Source organism: Entelurus aequoreus, linkage group LG21 (genome assembly GCF_033978785.1).
Source record: "Entelurus aequoreus isolate RoL-2023_Sb linkage group LG21, RoL_Eaeq_v1.1, whole genome shotgun sequence".
Lineage (NCBI taxonomy): Eukaryota > Metazoa > Chordata > Actinopteri > Syngnathiformes > Syngnathidae > Entelurus > Entelurus aequoreus.
In genome coordinates, this window is record NC_084751.1 from 8,914,381 (window position 1) to 8,939,415 (window position 25,035).

Consider the following 25,035-nt stretch of genomic DNA (forward strand, 5'->3'; position numbering starts at 1 on the left):
TTATTTTTAATGACAGTAAATACTACATGAGCGGATTTCTTTTTCCTGGGTTTGTCACTAAAAAATCTCGTATTTAATGTGTGCTCCATTCATAAAAATACAAATGAGACAAACGTGTTGATTTAAACCAGCACGGACATGAAAAATTACTGCTGAATTAATTCCATTGTGACTAACGTGTGTGTGTGTGTGTGTGTGTGTAAGGGGGTGTGGCCTTGCCCGCCTAGACCTGTCTTGGCTGCAGTGTTCATTGCCCGTCTGGAAGTTAAAGAGCAAACATGAGCGGACGTGTCGGAGATTTGAGCCTCAAGCAAGAGGATGCTTTAGCCCAGGTAAAACTCATATAATACATTTGTTGGTTTACGACGGGGATTTGTTCTGAGTCTCACTAAAAACTACTTTTACCATTTACCTTGGGTATTTTTTTATGTATTTTTTTAAATATTTGAGGATCATGAGTTTTTGGACTCAATTGAATGGATGTGCTTGCAGTTTCGGGTCAGAATCCAGGACATCCTTCCAGACCTTCCGGCTGAGCACAACCACTACTTGCTACGCTGGCTCCGAGGTAAGTCCCACACACAGATTAACACACACACACACACACACAGAAGCAGACGCTCGTGCACGTTAACCTTGAACGGAGATAAGATAAGAACGGATCAATGAACCATCAAAAACAACCATGTTTATTTTAGGTGTTTTTATTTGACTTCATCGCAGCTTCTAGCAGACCTTCCTCAGAAACGTATGCAACTATTACAAAGTACGCTCGCTTATTTGATTATTAGTATTTTGTACCCTACACATTGCTGGGTGACTACCTTTTTCAGGTCAGAATGTTAAAGCAAGTGTTGACAAGTCGACACTCGCCTACACAAAGTATTTAAATGTGTCATGTCGTATCATTGTTAAAAGTGAGGAACCACAGATGGGAAGTGGGGAGGTTAAAAAAGCAGCAAAGTCCTCCGAGGCGCCCCTTTGGACAGCAAACATTGCAGACAAATACAAGTTGGTACATTTGATGTGAAGGACTTGCACCCATGCGGTGTGACCTTGTCTTATTTCAATATTAGCGCTAAACAAGACGGACAAAGTCCTCGTGGCTCAGAACAAAAACATGTGAGACCTCCAGCTTGGTGAAACTGAACCGGTTTGAAGACCCCCCCCCCACCCCCCCACCCCCCCCAACCCCCACCTCCACGTAGCCTCAGGCCACACCTCATACAAACTTTGAGCCGCGCCAATGCGCAACAACCTTTTTATGCAAAAGGTATTTACTTAGCGGCGTACCGATTCAACTCTTTCACATCCGATATGATACCGATATTGGAGCCTTGAGTATTGGCCGATACTAGGGATGTCCGATAATGGATTTTTGCCGATATTCCGATATTGTCCAACACTTGAATTACCGATACCGATATCAACCGATATATGCAGTCGTGGAATTAACACATTATTATGCCTAATTTGGACAACCAGGTATGGTGAAGATAAGGTACTTTTTTAAAAAAATTGTAAAATAAGATAAATAAATTAAAAACATTTTCTTGAATAAAAAAGAAAGTAAAACAACAGTTACATAGAAACTAGTAATTAATGAAAATGAGTAGGGATGTCCGATAATGGCTTTTTGCCGATATCCGATATTGTCCAACTCTTTAATTACCGATACCGATATCAACCGATATATGCAGTCGTGGAATTAACACATTATTATGCCTAATTTGGACAACCATGTATGGTGAAGATAAGGTACTTTTTTAAAAAATTAGTAAAATAAGATAAATTAAAAACATTTTCTTGAATAAAAAAGAAAGTAAAACAATATAAAAACAGTTACATAGAAACTAGTAATGAATGAAAATGAGTAAAATTAACTGTTAAAGGTTAGTACTATTAGTGGAGCAGCAGCACGCACAATCATGTGTGCTTACGGACTGTATCCCTTGCAGACTGTATTGATATATATTGATATATAATGTAGGAAGCAGAATATTAATAACAGAAAGAAACAACCCTTTTGTGTGAATGAGTGTAAATGGGGGAGGGAGGTTTTTTGGGTTGGTGCACTAATTGTAAGTGTATCTTGTGTTTTTTATGTTGATTTAATAAAAAAATTAAAAAAAATAAAATAAAAAAACGATACCGATAATAAAAAAAAACGATACCGATAATTTCCGATATTACATTTTAACGCATATATGGGCCGATAATATCGGCAGGCCGATATTATCGGACATCTCTAAAAATGAGTAAAATTAACTGTTAAAGGTTAGTACTATTAGTGGAGCAGCAGCACGCACAATCATGTGTGCTTACGGACTGTATCCCTTGCAGACTGTATTGATATATATTGATATATAACAGACCTGGGCATTCTGCGGCCCGCGGGCCGCATCCGGCCCTTTGTGCGTCCCTGTCCGGCCCGCGTGAGGCCAATTATCCATCCATCCATCTTCAACCGCTTATCCGGAATCGGGTCGCGGGGACAGCAGCTCCAGCAAAGACCCCCAGACTTCCCTCTCCAGAGCAACATTTGCGACTTCCTCCTGGGGAATCCCGAAGCGTTCCCAGGCCAGAGAGGAGATGTAATCCCCCCATCTGGTCCTTGGTCTGCCGCGGGGCCTCCTCCCAGTGGGACGTGCAACGAGGACCTCCCTAGGGAGACGCTCGTGAGGCATCCGCACGAGATGCCCGAACCACCTAAGCTGGCTCCTTTCCAAGCGAAGGAGCAGCGGCTCTACTCCGAGTCTCTCTCGGGTGACTGCACTTCTCACCCTATCTCTAAGGGAGATGCCAGCCACCCTTCTGAGGAAACTCATTTCGGCCGCTTGTATCCGCGATCTTATTCTTTCGGTCATTACCCACACTTCATGACCATAGGTGAGAGTAGGAATGTAGATAGCTCGGTAGACCGAGAGCTTTGCCTTCTGGCTCAGCTCCCGTTTCGTCACAACAGTGCGGCAGAGAGACTGCAATACTGCCCCAGCTGCTCCGATTCTCCGGCTGATTTCCTTCTCCATCTTTCCCTCACTCGTGAACAAGACCCCGAGATACTTAAACTCCTCCACCTGGGACAGAGTCCTGTCCCCTACCCGGACTGTACAAACCATCGGTTTCCTGCTGAGAACCATGGCCTCAGATTTGGAGATGCTGATCCTCATTCCAGCCGCTGAACACTCGGCTGCGAACCGATCCAGTGAGAGCTGAAGGTCACGAACCGAAGGTGCCATCAGGACCACATCATCTGCAAACAGCAGTGACGCAACCTTTAGCCCCCCGAGACGTATACCCTCTCCGCCATGGCCACGACTCCGCCTAGAAATCCTGTCCATGAAAATCACAAACAGGATAGGTGACAGAGCGCAGCCCTGGCGGAGACCAACCCCCACTGGAAACGGATCCGACTTACATCCAAGCACCCGGACACAACTCTCGCTTTGGTTGTACAGAGATTGGATGGCCCTCAACAGGGTTCCCCTCACTCCGTACTCCCTCAGCACCTCCCACAAGATCTCCCGAGGGACGCGGTCATACGCCTTCTCCAAATCCACAAAACACATGTAGACTGGATAGGCATACTCCCAGGCCCTCTCCAGGATTCCCGCAAGCGTAAAGAGTTGGTCAGTTGTTCCACGACCAGGACGGAATCCACATTGCTCCTCTTGAATCTGAGGTTCGACTATCGGCCGGACCCTCCTTTCCAGTACCTTGGCGTAAACTTTCCCAGGGAGGCTGAGTAGTGTGATACCCCTGTAATTAGCACACACCCTCTGGTCCCCCTTTTTGAAAAGGGGAACCACCACCCCAGTCTGCCACTCCCTCGGCACTGTCCCAGACTTCCACGCAATGTTGAAAAGGCGTATCAACCAAGACAGCCCATCAACACCCAGAGCCTTCAGCATTTCTGGACGGATCTCGTCAACCCCCGGAGCTTTGCCACTGTGGAGTTGTCTAACTACCTCAGTGACTTCACTCCGAGAGATCGACGTCGATCCCCCATCATCCTCAGGCCCTGCTCCTATCAGGGAGGGTGTGTCTGATGTATTTGGGTTCAGGAGTTCCTCAAAGTGCTCTTTCCAACGCCCCACGACTTCCTCACTTGAAGTCAGCAAAGTCCCATCCCTGCCGTACACAGCTTGGATGGTTCCCTGCTTCCCCCTCCTGAGGTGCCGTATGGTCTTCCAGAACAGCTTTGGTGCCGCCCGATAGTCCTTCTCCATGGATTCCCCGAACTGCTCCCACACCCTCTGCTTAGCTTCGTCCACAGCCACGGCCGCTGCCCTTCGGGCCCGCCGGTACCTTGCAACTGCCTCCGGAGTCCCCTGGGATAACATACCCCGGTAGGACTCCTTCTTCAGTCGGACGGCTTCCCTGACCACCACTGTCCACCAGGGTGTTCGAGGGTTACCGCCCCTTGAGGCACCTAAGACCTTCTGGCCACAGCTCGCATCTGCAGCTTTAGCAATAGAGGCTTTGAACATTGCCCATTCCTGTTCAATGTCCCCAACCTCCACAGGGATGGCAGAGAAGTCCCGCCGGAGGTGGGAGTTGAAGTCCTTCCGGACAGAGGACTCCTCCAAACGTTCCCAGTTCACCCGCACTACACGTTTGGGTTTGCCAGGTCTGTCCAGAGGTTTCCCCCGCCATCTAACCCAACTCACCACCAGATGGTGATCAGTTGACAGTTCAGCCCCTCTCTTCACCCGAGTGTCCAAAACATACGGCCTCAGATCAGCTGATACGATTACAAAATCGATCATTGATCTTTGGCCTAGGGTGCTCTGGTACCAGGTACACCTATGAGCATCCTTATGCTTGAACATGGTGTTTGTTATCGCAAGTCCGTGACTAGCACAGAAGTCCAATAACAATCCACCACTCAGGTTCAGATCAGGGAGACCGTTCCTCCCAATCACGCCAGTCCAAGTATCACTGTCATTGCCCACGTGCGCGTTGAAGTCCCCCAGCAAGACTATGGAATCCCCTGCCGGCGCCCCATACAGGACCCCATGCAAGGTATCCAAGAAGGCTGAATACTCTGAACTCCTGTTTGGTGCGTATGCACAAACAACAGTCAGAGTTTTCCCCCCTCCAACCCTAAGGCGAAGGGAGGCGACCCTCTTGTCCACTGGGGTGAACTCCAACGTACAGGCACTCAGCCGGGGACTCGTGAGTATCCCCACACCCGCCTGTGCCCTCACACCTTGAGCAACTCCAGAAGTGAACAAGGTCCATCCCTTGTCCAGGAGTGTGGTTTCAGAGCCCTTGCTATGCGTAGAGGTAAGCCCCACCAGATCCAACCGGTAGCGCTCCACCTCTCGCACCAGCTCAGGCTCCTTCCCCACCAGCGTAGAGACGTTCCACGTCCCGAAAGTCAGCCTCTGCTGCCCCGAATTGGTCCGTCCGGAGCCTCCACTTTCACCGCCATCCACTTGGCAGCGCACCCGACCCCACTGGTTCCGACCGCGGGTGGTGGGCCCACGTGGCAGAGAAGATGGCGTGTCCACGTAGCTTCTTCGGGCTGTGCCCGGCCGGGCTCCGTGGCAAGCCCGGCCACCAGGCGCTCGCTGACGAGCCCTACCTCCGGGCCTAGCTCCGGAGGAGGGCCCCGGGCTTCCTCCGGGCCGGGTAACGCATCCTCTTTTAGTGTAGTTCATGGGGGGTATCGTAACCCTGATGGGGGGGGCATTCGGGTGCTACACCTTGCCCAAGGGTGACCCGGAACTATGTAAGGCAGGGGCGTTCAACTCCCTGAGGCTTAATACAAGCCCACATACCAATGAGGCCAATTATAAATTACAAAATACATTTTAAAAAGTATCTATGTCGAGTGTGCAATACAACGGTGCTGCTTTTGTTTTGAAAATCGTTATTTGTATTACTTCCGTGTGGACGTGTGCGTCATTGTGAGTGAATGTGAACAACTGCAATTACAAAATAAAGTTGAAAAAACATCTATGTCCTGCGCGCAATACAACTGTGCTGCTTTTATTTTGAAAAGTATTATTTATGGGCGTGTGTCCGTGTGTAACCTGCGAGTGAAGGTGCACATGCAGCGACAAGTGATGCACGGTTTACACCCGAGACGCCAAAAAGAGAAAAGTTGATGAGGAATGCCGTGTTTTCAACAACACATGAACTGCAAAGCAACGTCCCCTCACCTAAGGTGCGCGCCTGCGCAATTGCGCACTGCTCAAGCGTCCGCTGCGCGCAGCAAATATATGCCGCGCACCAAATCAAATCCCATCTGAATTCTAAACAAAATAAACATATTTATTCTATGTAATTTTGCAATGCAACTTTGAGTGACAGTGACAACAAGCGGCCCTAACGGTGTTCGTCAACACCGTTCAATTATTGTAACGTCTATCGAGATGTTTCGAGGACAGGAATTATATCGATCACTTTATTGAACAAAACTGTTTATATTCGGACATAACCACACCAAAAACATGAGTAAAACAATTCTATCTGGAAAAACTAGTCATTTTCTGCCGTACAAACCAGGCCAAAACCAACTTGTCATCTGTCACCAACACGCATAGCACTAAACCACTGGTGCGTTTAAGGCCACACAAAAAGTCGGACAACTCAAACACCACACAAAGTTACACTATGACTCCTCAGTCATACGTGTGCTTATTTTACTGTCATTTATTATTAATGTTAATTTATATATATTAGTCATGGAATGCTGTTACACACACTATGTTGAAGTATTACTATTATTATTATTATTATTATTATTATTTATCTTACGGTATATATCAAAAATAATATTGAGCAAAATTTAATTGAAATATTGTCGATGTGGCCCTCCAGCAGTGCTCGGGTAGCTCATGCGGCCCCCGGTAAAAATTAATTGCCCACCCCTGATATATAATGTAGGAACCAGAATATTGATAACAGAAAGAAATGGGGGGAGGGAGGTTTTTTGGGTTGGTGCACTAATTGTAAGTGTATCTTGTGTTTTTTATGTTGATTTAATAAAAAAAAACAAAAAAAACAAACCGATACAGATAATAAAAAAAAACGATACCGATAATTTCCGATATTACATTTTAACGCATTTATCGGCCGATATTATCGGACATCCCTAGCCGATACCAATATTACAATATCAGCACAGATCATACATACTTGTGTTATTTTGCAGTGTGGAAAGGTACATAAGGTTTGATCAAGTTGATCAAAAAACACTAACGTATTTATTATGAATTGTTTGGATTGGACGTATGGTGTCTTTGAATTGAAGTGTAGTGGTAATTATGCAATTTGTTATTTCTGTGTGTTTCCTTCCGTGCCTGACGGTTTCAGCTACAACCTCAAGAGGTTTTCACATGACAACCTGTCTGTTTACGGAAGGTCTGGCTATAAGAATAACAAACTGCGGGCTTTTTTTGAAGACCTATTGAACCTCTTTGTGTATTACGGACTAAAAACCCCAATTTAGGTTTTAGTTTCTTCACCAGCTGATCAATAAAAAGGTTTAAAAGTGAGCGAGTCAATGAAAACACCAATGTATTTATATTCATGCACCACTTCTATGGCGTTCCCTGCAAGAGTCACCTTCCTATGTTTGGGAGACAGCATAGGTTTTGTCTTGTCAGCATTGAGAACCAGTTTTAAGTCAATAAGTGAATTCTGCACGGCCTGTTTGCAGCTTGTGTTCACGTGTGTGTGTCTGTGTGTTAATACGCACACAAGCTTGGTCTTTAGTGAAGTCATTGACAAAAGGTAGATATTGTAGGCTAAAGGCTACTAGGAGCTAGCAGCTACATAACAGCTAAGTACACAATAGCAAACAAGCTAGACATATGTTATAAGTGTCCTTCATTAAACAACATTGCAGTCTAAGGCAGGGGTGTCCAAAGTGCGGCCCGGGAGCCATTTGCGGCCCACAGCTAATTGTTTACCGGCCCGCCACACATTCTGGAAATACTATTGTAAAAATAAAAAAAGAACATTAAAAAAAGTGGAATGAGGTGAAATCTAACGAGAAAAAGTTGCAATGTCGACACAAAAGCTGCCATGCGGGCTGTTTTTTTTTTCTTTTTTTGCCATTGCTCCAAAAAAAAAAATAATGACAAAAAAATCCATGTTATAATTAGAGATGTCCGATAATATCGGCCGATATATGCGTTAAAATGTAATATCGGAAATTATCGGTATCGGGTTTTTTATTATTGGTATGGTTTTTTTTTTTGTTTGTTTTTTTTTGTTTTTTTTTAAATTAAATCAACATAAAAAACACAAGATACACTTACAATTAGTGCACCAACCCAAAAAACCTCCCTCTCCCTTTTACACTCATTCACACAAAAGGGTTGTTTCTTTCTGTTATTAATATTCTGGTTCCTACATTATATATCAATATATATCAATACAGTCTGCAAGGGATACAGTCCGTAAGCACACATGATTGTGCGTGCTGCTGCTCCACTAATAGTACTAACCTTTAACAGTTAATTTTACTCATTTTCATTCATTACTAGTTTCTATGTAACTGTTTTTATATTGTTGTACTTTCTTTTTTATTCAAGAAAATGTTTTTAATTTATTTATCTTATTTTATTTGATTCATTTTTTTAAAAAGTACCTTATCTTCACCATACATGGTTGTCCAAATTAGGCATAAAAATGTGTTAATTCCACGACTGCATATATCGGTTGATATCGGTATCAGTTGATATCGGTATCTGTAATTAAAGAGTTGGACAATATCGGAATATCGGGTATCGGCAAAAAGCCATTATCGGACATCCCTAGTTATAATGAATTATTTTCAGGGCTCCAATTACTTCAAATATTTCACTTTAAAATGTTTTATGTGGTAAATATTGCATATATTGTGTAGTAGCCATATAAAAACATCAAAGTTTTCTTTGACAAAAGCGCATAAAACAAACAATATAATTGTTCCAGCATAAAATGGACATATATCTAAAGTTGATCTTGTAACTTAAGTGTTGAAAGTATAAAAAAAAACTAATAAAAATGTATGAGTTTGGCACCTTTTGGATCCCAAATATATTTAGTGATTTTTTATTTATCTTTTCACTGTGATTACTCAAAAATATGAAAGAATTAAAATCAATGGTGTCCTGCATTATTGATCTTTTAGGGGTCTAATTAATAAATACTGCATATTTCAGTTTTACTATTAAAAAAAAAAACTAAGTTGTTTTTGACAGTAAAGCCATAAAACATTTTTTTAAATTTGTATTACTTAATATTAACTTGAAGTTGATATAGAGATTTACTGTAAGAGTTAAATAATTAAAAAATAATAATAATCTGACTTATTTTTAACATTCTAATGACTGTGACCCTTTATGGTCCCCGGGACCCCTAAAGGTAAAATAAATAAAAAATCCATATATTGCTTTAATTTTTCCGTGTGCGGCCCTCAGTGGAAAAAGTTTGGCCACCCCTGGTCTAAGGCCAAGTCCACACCAGTTTCAAAAACACATATTTGGGGTTAAAACAATCTCCAGCCACACAAGTGTAGTTTCAAAAGTGTCTATGTCTACACACAAACACACACACCTGCTGTCATGCACATTTTGTCCAATCAGAAGCCTGACAAAAGCAGCAATAGCTGACTTGGTGACATCACACCTCCTATGTTCATTTTGATACACTTTAGACCAGGGGTCACCAACGCGGTGCCCGCGGGCACCAGGTAGCCCGTAAGGACCAGATGAGTAGCCCGCTGGCCTGTTCTACAAATAGCTCAAATAGCAGCACTTACCAGTGAGCTGCCTCTATTTTTTAAATTGTATTTATTTACTAGCAAGCTGGTCTCGCTTTGCTCGACATTTTTAATTCTAAGAGAGACAAAACTCAAATAGAATTTGAAAATCCAAGAAAATATTTTAAAGACTTGGTCTTCACTTGTTTAAATAAATGCATTAATTTGTTTTACTTTGCTTCTTATAACTTTCAGAAAGACAATTTTAGAGAAAAAATACAACCTTAAAAATGATTTTAGGATTTTTAAACACATATACCTTTTTACCTTTTAAATTCCTTCCTCTTCTTTCCTGACAATTTAAATCAATGTTCAAATAAATTTATTTTTTTATTGTAAAGAATAATAAATACATTTTGATTTAATTCTTCATTTTAGCTTCTGTTTTTTCGACGAAGAATATTTGTGAAATATTTCTTCAAACTTATTATGATTAAAATTCAAAAAAAATATTCTGGCAAATCTAGAAAATCTGTAGAATTAAATTTAAATCTTATTTCAAAGTCTTTTTAATTTCTTTAAAAAAATTTGTTCTGGAAAATCTAGAAGAAATAATGATTTGTCTTTGTTAGAAATATAGCTTGGTCCAATTTGTTATATATTCTAACAAAGTGCAGATTGAATTTTAACCTATTTAAAACATGTCATCAAAATTCTAAAATTAATCTTAATCAGGAAAAATTACTAATGATGTTCCATAAATTATTTTTTTAATTGTTTCAAAAAGATTCGAATTAGCTAGTTTTTCTCTTCTTTTTTTCGGTTGAATCTTGAATTTTAAAGAGTCGAAATTGAAGATAAACTATGTTTCAAAATTTGTCATTTTTTTCATGTTTTCTCCTCTTTTAAACCGTTCAATTAAGTGTAAATATCATTAATTATAAATAATAACAGAGTTAAAGGTAAATTGAGCAAATTGGCTATTTCTGGCAATTTATTGAAGTGTGTATCAAACTGGTAGCCCTTCGCATTAATCACTACCCAAGAAGTAGCTCTTGCTTTCAAAAAGGTTGGTGACCCCTGCTTTAGACGTACAATGGCATGTACATTATATTTAGAACCAGCCTGAGCCCTGGGAACATTGTGTGGTGTTCAGGTCTGTGGGACCCGTTTTCATTTTTTATTAAAAGAAAAATGATACAATTAATACATTTTTTCAAACTGAGACTCACTGACTTTGGCTCATTTTCTGTGAAGAACATATATCAGAATACATATTTAATGACCACACACCATACACCCATTTCTATTACATATAAGATGTCCGGGTCCACTGGGTCCGGGGCTAATAGAAGTGTGGAAATTGATGTTCTGTGTACCACACACACACACACTCGCACACACAATCGCACACACAGCAGGCCTAGACAGGAGGAGGACAGAGTGTAGGTACACAGAACATCAGATACAAAGTCCCCAAGGCGGAAGAAACCTCTTGGAAAGTAACTAGTAACAAACGTGTCCACATCATTCACACAAATCAACACTCCACTGTCATAAAGTTTGGGTTTTTCATACAGTTCAGTTTATTTATTTATACAGCACATTTACAAACAGCCCTAGTTTGCCAAAGTGCTGTACAGACATCAGAAAATGGGCACATTTTACATTGTAACACGGACGTATGAATAAAATATACCTTCAAAGAAGTGCAGAATACACTACCGTTCAAAAGTTTGGGGTCACATTGAAATGTCCTTATTTTTGAAGGAAAAGCACTGTACTTTTCAATGAAGATAACTTTAAACTAGTCTTAACTTGAAAGAAATACACTCTATACATTGCTAATGTGGTAAATGACTATTCTAGCTGCAAATGTCTGCTTTTTGGTGCAATATCTACATAGGTGTATAGAGGCCCATTTCCAGCAACTATCACTCCAGTGTTCTAATGGTACAATGTGTTTGCTCATTGGCTCAGAAGGCTAATTGATGATTAGAAAACCCTTGTGCAATCATGTTCACACATCTGAAAACAGTTTAGCTCGTTACAGAAGCTACAAAACTGACCTTCCTTTGAGCAGATTGAGTTTCTGGAGCATCACATTTGTGGGGTCAATTAAATGCTCAAAATGGCCAGAAAAAGAGAACTTTCATCTGAAACTCGACAGTCTATTCTTGTTCTTAGAAATGAAGGCTATTCCACAAAATTGTTTGGGTGACCCCAAACTTTTGAACGGTAGTGTATATCACCTAAAATACTCAAATGTGATAAATAAATAAAGGATAAAACAAGAAATAAAAACAACCAAAATATCCTGTCTAACTGTATTTGAATGCCAGGGAGTAAAAATAGCTACCATTGTTTTATGTTTGAGTATTTTACTTGATCCAGCCTTTTCTAACATTCCACTCTGCAAAATAAAAGTATGTGCTGATATCACATCACATTAATATGGGTATGGTCCAACACCCTAAGGCTCCAATATTGGTATTGAAGGTCCAAAAGTAGCATTGCAACACCTCTAATTGCTATATACAGTGTGTAGTTTATTCATGTTTTTCTGTAGTTTGGACACAAAATCCAAAGCAAGAGGACGATTTGAAGTTGAAATTGAAATTGTTACGACGCTGGGAAACTGATACTTTACATGTGAGGTTGACATTTGCATACTAATGAGGGGTGAGCGTGTCTTATTAAAGTCACTTTGGTTTTGTTTTTGCAGCGAGAAGCTTCAATGTTGCCAAAGCTGAAGCCATGATCCGGAAGGTTTGTCTTTGGTCTTTATTGTCATGTGGCGCAGCACTCGTATCATGTTGAAGTGTGTGTGTGTGTGTGTGTGTGTTTTACTCTTCTTGAGACACCAAGAAGGAAAAGTATCTTCCATATGAGGAGGTGTGAACAAGTGATGACATACATCAATAACATTGCATCTAATAGACAATGTGTCATTTGTGGTGACATCTATCAACATGAGGGTGGTCCCAAAAAGGAGGGATTTTTCTAATTGACTGTGTGTCGCTTTTAAAAGTGCTCCCCCTCTGGTCAACATATGTAATAACAAGTGTGTGTAAGAAATTGAAATGCGCCCCCTTTGGCCACAATTAACATAAATAAATATGTATAAAGAGACATACTGTATTAACTTGCAGTAAGTAATGAAGATTAAAAACCAAATACAAACAAAAAATTCAACAAAAAACTAAAAGCAGTCTTTTTCTCACAATGTGTCGACTTTTTTCTTATAAAGTTGGGAACTATTTCTCATATTCTTTCTGTTCCTGTAATATTGCAATATTTTATTGTAAAATGATTACTTTTTTTATGTAAAATTATTACTTTTTAATGCAAAATGGTGACATTTGTCATAAAATTCTGACTTTTCTCACAAAATTGCCAATTTTTTTTGTTGTTCTTGTAAAACGTTGACATTTTTTGAGTGAAATTATGACTTTTGTCATAATTTTGCCGAGAGAAATTCTGATTGTTATTTTAATGTCAAAATGTTTGAAGTTTTCTTAGGTGGCGACTTGTCCAGGGTGTACCCCGCCTTCCGCCCGAATGCAGCTGAGATAGGCTCCAGCACCCTCCCGCGAAACCAAAAAAGGGACAAGCGGTTGAAAATAGATGGATGGATGGATAAAATTGTGACTTTTGTCGAGTAAAATTTAGACTAGGGATGTCCGATAATGGCTTTTTGCCGATATTCCGATATTGTCCAACTCTTTAATTACTGATACCGATATCAACCGATACCGATATCAACCGATATATGCAGTCGTGGAATTAACACATTATTACGCCTGATTTGGACAACCATGTATGGTGAAGATAAGGTACTTTTTAAAAAAATAAGATAACTAAATTTAAAAAAAAATCTTGAATAAAAAAGAAAGAAACAATATAAAGACAGTTACATAGAAACTAGTAATTAATGAAAATGAGTAACATTAACTGTTAAAGGTTAGTACTATTAGTGGACCAGCAGCACGCACAATCATGTGTGCTTACGGACTGTATCCCTTGCAGACTATATTGATATATAATGTAGGAACCACAATATTGATAACAGAAAGAAATGGGGGGAGGGAGGTTTTTTGGGTTGGTGCACTGATTGTAAGTGTATCTTGTGTTTTTTATGTTGATTTAATAAAAAACAAACAAAGAAAAAAAAACGATACAGATAATAAAAAAAACGATACCGATAATTTCCGATATTACATTTTAACGCATTTATCGGCCGATAATATCGGCAGGCCGATATTATAGGACATCCCTAATTTAGACTTTTCATAAAATTGCCAAAATGTTAAGCTTTTCTTGTAAAATTGCAACTTTTATCATAATATTGCACAATGTTCAGTTTTTCTTTAAAAATTATGACTTGCGTTGAGTAAAATTACAACTCATTATAATACTGCCAAAATTCCAAGTTTTTCTTGTGAAATTGTGACCTTTTTCTTGTGAAATTCCAACTCATTTTTCACAACAAGTTTTTTTAAATATTTGCATAGTATGTATATATTATTAATGTTGTAAATACACATCTTTATCTATCTAGAAAGGGTGGTCCTAATGAGGTAGGCATTTTTCAGAGGTCTCAAGAAGTAGAGATGTCCGATAATATCGGTCTGCCGATATTATCGGCCGATAAATGCGTTAAAATGTAATATCGGAAATTATCGGTATCGGTTTTTTTATTATCAGTATCGTTTTTTTAAATTTTTTTTTATTTTATTTTTTTATTAAATCCACATAAAAAACACAAGATACACTTACAATTAGTGCACCAACCCAAAAAACCTCCCTCCCCCATTTACACTCATTCACACAAGAGGGTTGTTTCTTTCTGTTATTAATATTCTGCTTCCTACATTATATATCAATATATATCAATACAGTCTGCAAGGGATACAGTCCGTAAGCACACATGATTGTGCGTGCTGCTGCTCCACTAATAGTACTAACCTTTAACAGTTAATTTGACAAATTTTCATTAATTACTAGTTTCTATGTAACTGTTTTTATATTGTTTTACTTTCTTTTTTATTCAAGAAAATGTTTTTAATTTATATATCTTATTTTATTTGATTCATTTTTTTAAAAAGTACCATATCTTCACCATACCTGGTTGTCCAAATTAGGCATAATGTGTTAATTCCACGACTGTATATATCCGTTGATATCGGTATCGGTTGATATCGGTATCGGTAATTAAAGAGTCGGACAATATCGGCATATCGGATATAGGCAAAAAGCCATTATCGGACATCCCTATCAAGAAGGTAACAAATACGAGAATGTGTGTGTGTGCAGCACATTGACTTCAGGAGGAAAATGAAGGTGGACACTATCATCTCCGACTGGACGCCGCCTGAGGTTCGTTGTCGTCTTTCTGTGACGCCGTCACCGTGTTGTGACGTGGTCACGATGTCGCGGTCAGGTGATCCAGAAGTACGTGTCCGGCGGCATGTGCGGCTACGACAAGGAGGGAAGTCCGATCTGGTACGACGTGATTGGCCCGCTGGACCCCAAAGGTCTCCTGATGTCGGCCACCAAGCAGGACCTCATGAGGACGAAGATCCGCAACATCGAGATCCTGCAGAGGGAGTGTCGGCGCCAGTCCAGCAAGGTCTGACCGTGTCCTCGCCTTGTGCCCTCCTTCCCTGACCACTTGTTTGTGCTGACAGTTGAGCAAGAACGTGGAGTCCATCACCATCGTCTACGACTGCGAGGGGCTCGGCCTCAAGCACATGTGGAAGCCCGCCATCGAGACCTACGGCGAGGTTTGTTGCCGCCGTCTTGTTCACCTTTGACCCGTCACGTGTGTCCCATTGTCGCCGCGCAGATTCTCACCATGTTTGAGGAGAACTACCCGGAGGGGCTCAAGAAGGTCTTTCTCATCAAAGGTAGCTAATTTGCTGATACTCTGTTGGACGTTCAATCAAACTTTATTTATAAAGCGCTTTTCATACGTAAAAGAAATGCAACGCAAAGTGCCTTACAAAGTTAACCCATATCACCTACGCCAGGGGTCACCAACGCGGTGCCCGCGGGCACCAGGTAGCCCGTAAGGACCAGATGAGTAGCCCGCTGGCCTGTTCTAAAAATAGCTCAAATAGCAGCACTTACCAGTGAGCTGCCTCTCTTTTTTAAATTGTATTTATTTACTAGCAAGCTGGTCTCGCTTTGCCCGACATTTTTAATTCTAAGAGAGACAAAACTCAAATAGAATTTGAAAATCCAAGAAAATATTTTAAAGACTTGGTCTTCACTTGTTTGAATAAATTCATTAATGTTTTTACTTTGCTTCTTATAACTTTCAGAAAGACAATTTTAGAGAAAAAATACAACCTTAAAAATGATTTTAGGATTTTTAAACACATATACCTTTTTACCTTTTAAATTCCTTCATCTTCTTTCCTGAAAATTTAATTCAATGTTCAAGTACATTTATTGTTTTTATTGTAAAGAATAATCAATAAATTTTAATTTAATTCTTCATTTTAGCTTCTGTTTTTTCGAAGAAGAATATTTGTGAAATATTTCTTCAAACTTATTATGATTAAAATTCAAAAAAATTATTCTGGCAAATCTAGAAAATATGTAGAATCAAATTTAAATATTATTTCAAAGCCTTTTGAATTTCTTTTCAAATTTTTGTTCTGGAAAATCTAGAAGAAATAATGATTTGTCTTTGTTAGAAATATAGCTTGGTCCAATTTGTTATATATTCTAACAAAGTGTAGATTGGATTTTAACCTATTTAAAACATGTCATCAAAATCCTAAAATTAATCTTAATCAGGAAAAATTACTAATGACGTTCCATAAATTATTTTTTTAATTTTTTCAAAAAGATTCGAATTAGCTAGTTTTTCTCTCCTTTTTTTCGGTTGAATTTTGAATTTTAAAGAGTCGAAATTGAAGATAAACTGTGTTTCAAAATTTAATTGTCATTGTTTTCGTGTTTTCTCCTCTTTTAAGCCGTTCAATTAAGTGTAAATACCATTAATTATTAATAATAACATAGAGTTAAAGGTAAATTGAGCAAATTGGCTATTTCTGGCAATTTATTTAAGTGTGTATCAAACTGGTAGCCCTTCGCATTAATCAGTACCCAAGAAGTAGCTCTTGGTTTCAAAAAGGTTGGTGACCCCTGACCTACGCACACACGAACACAGATACCAAACACACACACACACACACAACATACACACACATATATGGAGCAATGATTGCATGGCTGAGTACAGAGGAGACATGTGAGTAAACACTATCACAGGAGCCATCTGCACCAGGAGGTCATCAGACCATGGCCACCTGGACGCTGACACAAAAGCGTCCCCACAAGCACGGCCAAAAATAAAACTTGTAAAATAGTAAGAATGGGTAGATATAAAAAATAAAATAATGAATATTATGTAAAAGCCAAATCAAAAAGGTGGGCCTTAAGTCTGCTCTTAAAAACATGAACGTTCTCCGGCAAGCTGTTCCATAGACGGGGGGCCGTAATGGTGGAAAGGTGCCATCCCGTGATTTTGTGTCCTGACTTTGGGAATAATTAGAGCAGTGTTTTTCAACCTTTTTTGAGCCAAGGCACATGTTTTGCGCTGAAAAAATGCGGAGGCACACCACCAGCAGAAATCATTCAAAAATGAAACTCAGTTGAAAGTTTTTTGCTGTTTTCCTGTGTGTAGTGTTTTAGTTCTTGTCTTGTGCTCCTATTTTGGTGGATTTTTCTCTTTTTTTGGTATTTTCCTGTAGCCGTTTCATGTCTTCCTTTGAGTGATATTTCCCGCATCTACTTTGTTTTAGCAATCAAGAATATTTCAGCTGTTTTTATCCTTCTTTGTGGGGACATCGTTGATTGTCATGTCATGTTCGGATGTACATTGTGGAAGCCATCTTTGCTCCACAGTAAGTAGAGATGTCCGATAATATCGGCCTGCCGATATTATCGGCCGATACATGCGTTAAAATGTAATATCGGAAATTATCGGTATTGGTTTTTTTATTATCTGTATCGTTTTTTGTTTTTTTTTAAAAAATTAAATCAACATAGAAAACAAAAGATACACTTACAATTAGTGCACCAACCCAAAAAACCTCCCTCCCCCCATTTACACTCATTCACACAAAAGGGTTGTTTCTTTCTGTTATTAATATTCTGGTTCCTACATTATATATCAATATATATCAATACAGTCTGCAAGGGATACAGTCCGTAAGCACACATGATTGTGCGTGCTGCTGCTCCACTAATAGTACTAACCTTTAACAGTTAATTTTACTAATTTTCATTCATTACTAGTTTCTATGTAACTGTTTTTATATTGTTGTACTTTCTTTTTTATTCAAGAAAATGTTTTTAATTTATTTATCTTATTTTACTAATTTTTAAAAAAAAGTACCTTATCTTCATCATACCTGGTTGTCCAAATTAGGCATAATAATGTGTTAATTCCACGACTGCATATATCGGTTGATATCGGTATCGGTTGATATCGGTATCGGTAATTAAAGAGTTGGACAATATCGGAATATCGGATATCGGCAAAAAGCCATTATCGGACATCCCTAACAGTAAGTCTTTGCTGTCGTCCAGCATTCTGTTTTTGTTTACTTTGTAGCCAGTTCAGTTTTAGTTTCGTTCTGCATAGTCTTTCCTAAGCGTCAATGCCTTTTCTTACTCACTCACCTTTTGTTTATTTTTGGTTTAAGCATTAGATACCTTTTTACCTGCACACTGCCTCCCGCTGTTTCCGACATCTACAAAGCAATTAGCTAGCGGCTGCCACCTACTGATATGGAAGAGTATTACACGGTTACTCTGCCGAGCTCTAGACAGCACCGACACTCGACAACAACACATCATTTGCAGACTATAATTACTGGTTTGCAATAAATATTTCTAACCCAAATAGGTGAAATGATATAATCTCCCACAGCACACCAGACTGTATCTCACGGCACACTAGTGTGCCACGGCACAGTGGTTGAAAAACACTGAATTAGGAGATGAGTGCCGGAGGATCTCGAGGCCCGGGAAGGCTCATAGGGTAAAAGCAAATCTGAAAGATAAGAAGGCCCAATACCATAAAAACATTTATAAACCATATGAAACACACGGGGAGCCAAAGCAGGGATTTTAAAACTGGTGTAATGTGAGCCCGCCTTCCGGTGTTCGTCAGGACACGTGCCGCTGAATTTTGGAGTAATTGCAAAGGTGTAATAACCTTTTTAGAAGGACCAGAAAGCAGGGCGTTACAATCATCTATACCAGTGGTTCTCAACCTTTTTTCAGTGATGTACCCCCTGTGAACATTTTTTTAATTCAAGTACCCCCTAATCAGAGCTAAGCATTTTTGGTTAAAAAAAAGAGATAAAGAAGTAAAATACAGCATTATGTCATCAGTTTCTGATTTATTAAATTGTATAACGGTGCAAAATATTGCTCATTTGTCGTGGTCTTTCTTGAACTATTTGGAAAAAAAATAAATAAATAACTGAAAATTTAAAAAATAAACAAGTGATTCAATTATAAATAAAGATTTCTACACATAGAAGTAATCATCAACTTAAAGTGCCCTCTTTGGGGATTGTAATAGAGATCCATCTGGATTCATGAACTTAATTCTAAACATTTCTTCACAAAAAAAGAAATCTTTAACATCAATATTTATGGAACATGTCCACAAAAAATGTAGCTGTCAACGCTGAATATTGCATTGTTGCATTTCTTTTCACAGTTCTTTTTGACAGACATTTTTAAAAAAATCTCCCGTACCCCTTGGCATACCTTCAAGTACCTTCAGGGGTACGCGTACCCCCATTTGAAAACCACTGATCTATACCACTTGTAATAAAGTGAAGTGAATTATATTTATATAGCGCTTTTCTCTAGTGACTCAAAGCGCTTTACATAGTGAAACCCAATATCTAAGTTACATTTAAACCAGTGTGGGTGGCACTGGGAGCAGGTGGGTAAAGTGTCTTGCCCAAGGACACAACAGCAGTGACTAGGATGGCGGAAGCGGGGATCGAACCTGCAACCCTCAAGTTGCTGGCACGGCCACTCTACCAACCGAGCTATACTGCCCGAAAAAAAAAGCATGCATTAGCGCAGTGTTTTTCAACCACTGTGGATACAATCTGGTGTGCCGTGGGAGATGATCTAATTTCACCTATTTGGGTTAAAAATATTTTTTGCAAAGCAGTAATTATAGTCTGCAAATGATGTGTTGTTGTTGAGTGTCGGTGCTGTCTAGAGCTCGGCAGACTAACCGTGTAATACTCTTCCATATCAGTAGGTGGCAGCCGGTAGCTAATTGCTTTGTAGATGTCGGAAACAGTGGGAGGCAGCGTGCAGGTAAAAAGGTGTCTAATGCTTAAACCAAAAATAAACAAAAGGTGAGTGCCCCTAAGAAAAGGCATTGACGCTTAGGGAAGGCTATGCAGAACGAAACTAAAACTATTCCGTTGTGTCCTTGGGCAGGACACTTCACCCTTGCCCCCGGTGCCGCTCACACTGGTGAATGAATGTTGAATGAATGATAGGTGGTGGTCGGAGGGGCCGTAGGCGCAAATTGGCAGCCACGCTTCCGTCAGTCTACCCCAGGGCAGCTGTGGCTACGAAAGTAGCTTACCACCACCAGTTGTGAATGAATGATGTGTTTTTAACATGTAAAGCGACTTTGGGTACTTAGAAAAGCGCTATATAAATCCCAGGTATTATTATTATTATTATTATAAAACTGAACTGGCTACAAAGTCAACAAAAACAGAATGCTGGACGACAGCAAAGACTTACTGTGGAGCAAAGACGGCGTCCACAATGTACATCCGAACATGACATGACAATCAACAATGTCCCCACAAAGAAGGATAAAAACAACTGAAATATTCTTGATTGCTAAAACAAAGTAAATGCGGGAAATATCGCTCAAAGGAAGACATGAAACTGCTACAGGAAAATACCAAAAAAAAGAGAAAAAGCCACCAAAATAGGAGCGCAAGACAAGAACTAAACCAGGGGTCACCAACCTTTTTGAAAGCAAGAGCTACTTCTTGGGTAGTGATTAATGCGAAGGGCTACCAGTTTGATACACACTTAAATAAATTGCCAGAAATAGCCAATTTGCTCAATTTACCTTTAACTCTGTTATTATTAATAATTAATGATATTTACACTTAATTGAACGGTTTAAAAGAGGAGAAAACACAAAAAAATGACAGTTACATTTTGAAACATAGTTTATCTTCAATTTCGACTCTTTAAAATTCAAAATTCAACCGAAAAAAAAGAAGAGAAAAACTAGCTAATTCGAATATTTTTGAAAAAATTAAAAAAAGAATTTATGGAACATCATTAGTAATTTTTCCTGATTAAGATTAATTTTAGAATTTTGATGACATGTTTTAAATTGGTTAAAATCCAATCTACACTTTGTTAGCATATATAACAAATTGGACCAAGCTATATTTCTAACAAAGACAAATCATTATTTCTTCTAGATTTTCCAGAACAAAAATTTTAAAAGAAATTCAAAAGACTTTGAAATAAGATTTAAATTTGATTCTACAGATTTTCTGGATTTGCCAGAATATTTTTTTTAAATTTTAATAATGATAAGTTTGAAGAAATATTTCACAAATATTCTTTGTCGAAAAAACAGAAGCTAAAATGAAAAATGTAATAAAAATGTATTTATTATTCTTTACAATAAAAAATTTGTTTTTACTTGAACATTGATTTAAATTGTCAGGAAAGAAGAGGAAGGAATATAAAAGGTAAAAAGCTATATGTGTTTAAAAATCCTAAAATCATTTTTAAGGTTGTATTTTTTCTCTAAAATTGTCTTTCTGAAAGTTATAAGAAGCAAAGTAAAAAAATTAATGGATTTATTTAAACAAAAGAAGACCAAGTCTTTAAAATATTTTCTTGGATTTTCAAATTCTATTTGAGTTTTGTCTCTCTTAGAATTAAAAATGTCGGGCAAAGCGAGACCAGCTTACTAGTAAATAAATAAAATTTTAAAAATTGAGGCAGCTCACTGGTAAGTGCTGCTATTTGAGCTATTTTTAGAACAGGCCAGCGGGCTACTCATCTGGTCCTTACGGGCTACCTGGTGCCCGCGGGCACTGCGTTGGTGACCCCTGAACTAAACACTACACACAGGAAAACAGCAAAATAAGTCAGGGTGTGATGTGACAGGTGGTGACAGTACACCTACTTTGAGACAAGAGCTATATTGATGCATGCTTGGTTATGCTTTAAAGTCATATCCAACAATTGCGACGACGACTTTTTACTGTCAACTGAGTTCCGTTTTTTCATGATCTCTGCTGGTGGTGTGCCTCCGCATTTTTTCAACGCAAAAAAGGTTGAAAAACACTGCATAAGCTTCTCCGTGTTGCCCTGAGAGAGTTTTTTTGATAGTAGGCTAACATAGACACTTACATCATGTGTTGTCTTCATCGTCTTCTTCATCGCCGCAGCTCCCATACTGTTCCCGATGGCGTACAACCTGATCAAGCACTTCCTGTGCGAGGAGACGAGACGCAAGCTCGCCGTTCTCGGAGGTAAGGCCCGACTTCCTCTGTTGCCATGGAAGCAGCACAATGAGCAAGCGGCCTATGAAATCTACCTGGCGACAGGTCACGTGACCAGGAAATAAGGGTTTTAATCATCTGGGTTGGACCTTGACATTCCCGTGTGAGCAGGTAACTGGCAGGAAGTGCTGCGTAAACACGTAGACGCCGAGCAGCTCCCGGTGGCGTACGGCGGAACCCGGACCGACCCGGACGGAGACCCTCTCTGCAGAACCATGGTGAGAGCCGTGCACAGCCGCTCTGCGGGCGATGATGTCGCCGTGACGTCACGACGTATGTCCTCAGATCACCTACGGCGGCACGGTGCCGAGGTCGTACTACGTGCGGGACTCCGTCCAGGTCCGGTACGACACCAGCGTCACCATCAGCCGCGGCGCCGTCCTACAGCTGAACTATGACGTCGGCGCCCCCTGCAGCCTGCTGAGGTACGCTGCGCTCGTTACCCCTCGCCTCCGACCGCAGGTGACTCTGCAGCGCCTCCCGCAGGTGGCAGTTCTCCAGCGACGGCGCCGACATCGGATTTGGCGTCTATAAACGCACGGCGGCGGGCGGCGAGCAGAAGGTGGCGGCCATGTTGGAGGTTGTTCCCTGCGAGCGCTACAACGCTCACCTGGTGCCCGAGGACAACGCCATCACCTGCACCGAGCCTGGAGTGTGTGAGTGCCCGTCTGCTCGCCACGTCCACGTCCGTCACTGTGACTTTGAACATCGGCCATCTTTGTGCAGATGTGTTGTGTTTCGACAACAGCTACAGCATCATCCAGTCCAAGACGGTCAGCTACACGGTGGAGGTGCTCCCTCCTGCGCTCTGACCACCACAGGAGAGGTTCTGATGCTGCCGGACCGGACCGGACCGCGTCATTGGTCACCAGCGTTATCATTCCATTGTGAACGTGGACGCTTCATTAGGTACACCTGCACGGTCTGGAGTCATTATCATTAAAGCAGACGCTGTACCTAATCATGTGACCATACAGTACATGTTGAAATGAAACAATGCACTCATTACAATGCAGTATTTCTCTCTTTACACGACCAGTTTATTTAATTACTGTTTTAATGTGTGACTTCATTTGGGTCTGAGTAATATTTCATCTCAACATTTGTCCTAATATTGATGAGTTTGTAATAAACGTCCACTTGTAAAATGTGAATAATTATATGAACAAAACTTGAACAAGTGACACAAGCAATAAAAACAATGCAAATCTGAGAGCATGTAATGCAGGTGGATGACCGCGAGGGGGTGCTATACTGCAGGCTGTTACATAGGATGGTAAATATGATAACTAAGCAGTGATAATGGACCACTTTGTCCTTTTATTGAAAGTCATCATGCAGACAGCAAGCTTCATGGCGTATAATCGCCTTACATAATAGCAGTGTGGGCAAGATGGAGGGGGGAGTCTGTCTGACGCAGTGGTCACGTCATCACTTAAACACCCGGAAGTGTGTTTCACAAACGGCACGCCTGTTATGTCCCACAATGCACTGCGAGGAAATGGCGGCAAGTCTGTAAGTTACCAGTTTTCGATTTTATTTTAATGTGTTTATTTTAGCATTTGTCCTGCTAGTGTTGTCTATGGAATGTTTTTGTTTACGTATGTTGACGTGAATATGTCCACATTGTTGTTTTTTTCTAGGTTAGCAACCTTAGCGAGCAGGACTGAGTGAGTAGTAAATGTGTTGAATTAGTCATGAAAGATAAAGTACTTTGTTAACCTTTCTGTTTTTTAATTGACTTGGACAATTGTATGTATTCCGTTAACTCTGTGGAGTCAATTTAATTGAAAACTAGCATTTCGAGTTAGCAGTGCTAACAAGTTAGCAGTGCTAACTAGCATCTTGAGTTCACTTAGGAAATAAAGTCATACTTGCCAACCTTGAGACCTCAGAATTAGGGAGATATTCAAAAGGCCCGCTGGGGGTATATATATATATATATATATATATATATATATATATATATATATATATATATATATATATATATATATATATATATATATATATATATATATATATACTGTATATATATATATATATACTGTATATATATATATATATAAATATTTATATATATATATATATATATATATATATATATATATATATATAATATATATATATGTGTGTATATATAAATATTTGCGATGAGGGGGCGACTTGTCCAGGGTGTACCCCGCCTACTGCCCGAATGCAGCTGAGATATGCTCCAGTGACCCCCCGCTACCCCAAAACGGGACAAGCGGTAGAAAATGGATGGATGAATACATAAATATATATATATATCAGTATTTCTTGTGTGTGTGTGTGTGTGTGTGTATATATATAAATATATATATATATATATATATATATATATATATATATATATATATATATATATATAATCAGTGACGTGCAGTCAGGGGAGGCAGGTGAGGCGGGGCCTCACGTGCCATCATGGAAAGAGTAAAAATGTAAAAAGAAAAACAATTAAATTGTTATATGTATCCAGTGATTACACTATAAAGTTATTTTCTATTTAACTTCACCAGTTTTAGATTATTTGTATTCAAAATCGTTTAATTTTCACATTTGCCGTTCAAATACTGAGAAGAGACTTGCAGTGAGTCACCAGCCAGTTGAGCCTCGCCATGGATTGCGCAATGACTCGGCTAACTGCTGGCCTGCTGTGCAGTGAGACCGTATTGCTATATGAATTATATTATACAT

General features: G+C 39.6%; 1 protein-coding gene across 1 annotated transcript; it reads left to right on the forward strand.

Annotated features, from left to right (window-relative positions):
* Positions 1–88: 88 nt before the first annotated feature.
* sec14l7 (SEC14-like lipid binding 7) lies at positions 89–23,862 on the forward strand. Its single transcript, XM_062030759.1, has 12 exons — positions 89–332; positions 493–568; positions 12,429–12,472; positions 15,020–15,082; positions 15,147–15,335; positions 15,394–15,489; positions 15,552–15,612; positions 22,204–22,287; positions 22,429–22,535; positions 22,603–22,742; positions 22,804–22,973; positions 23,044–23,862. The coding sequence occupies exons 1-12, from the start codon at positions 279–281 to the stop codon at positions 23,127–23,129; spliced, it is 1,170 nt and encodes a 389-aa protein (XP_061886743.1). The 5' UTR covers positions 89–278; the 3' UTR covers positions 23,130–23,862.
* Positions 23,863–25,035: the final 1,173 nt, after the last annotated feature.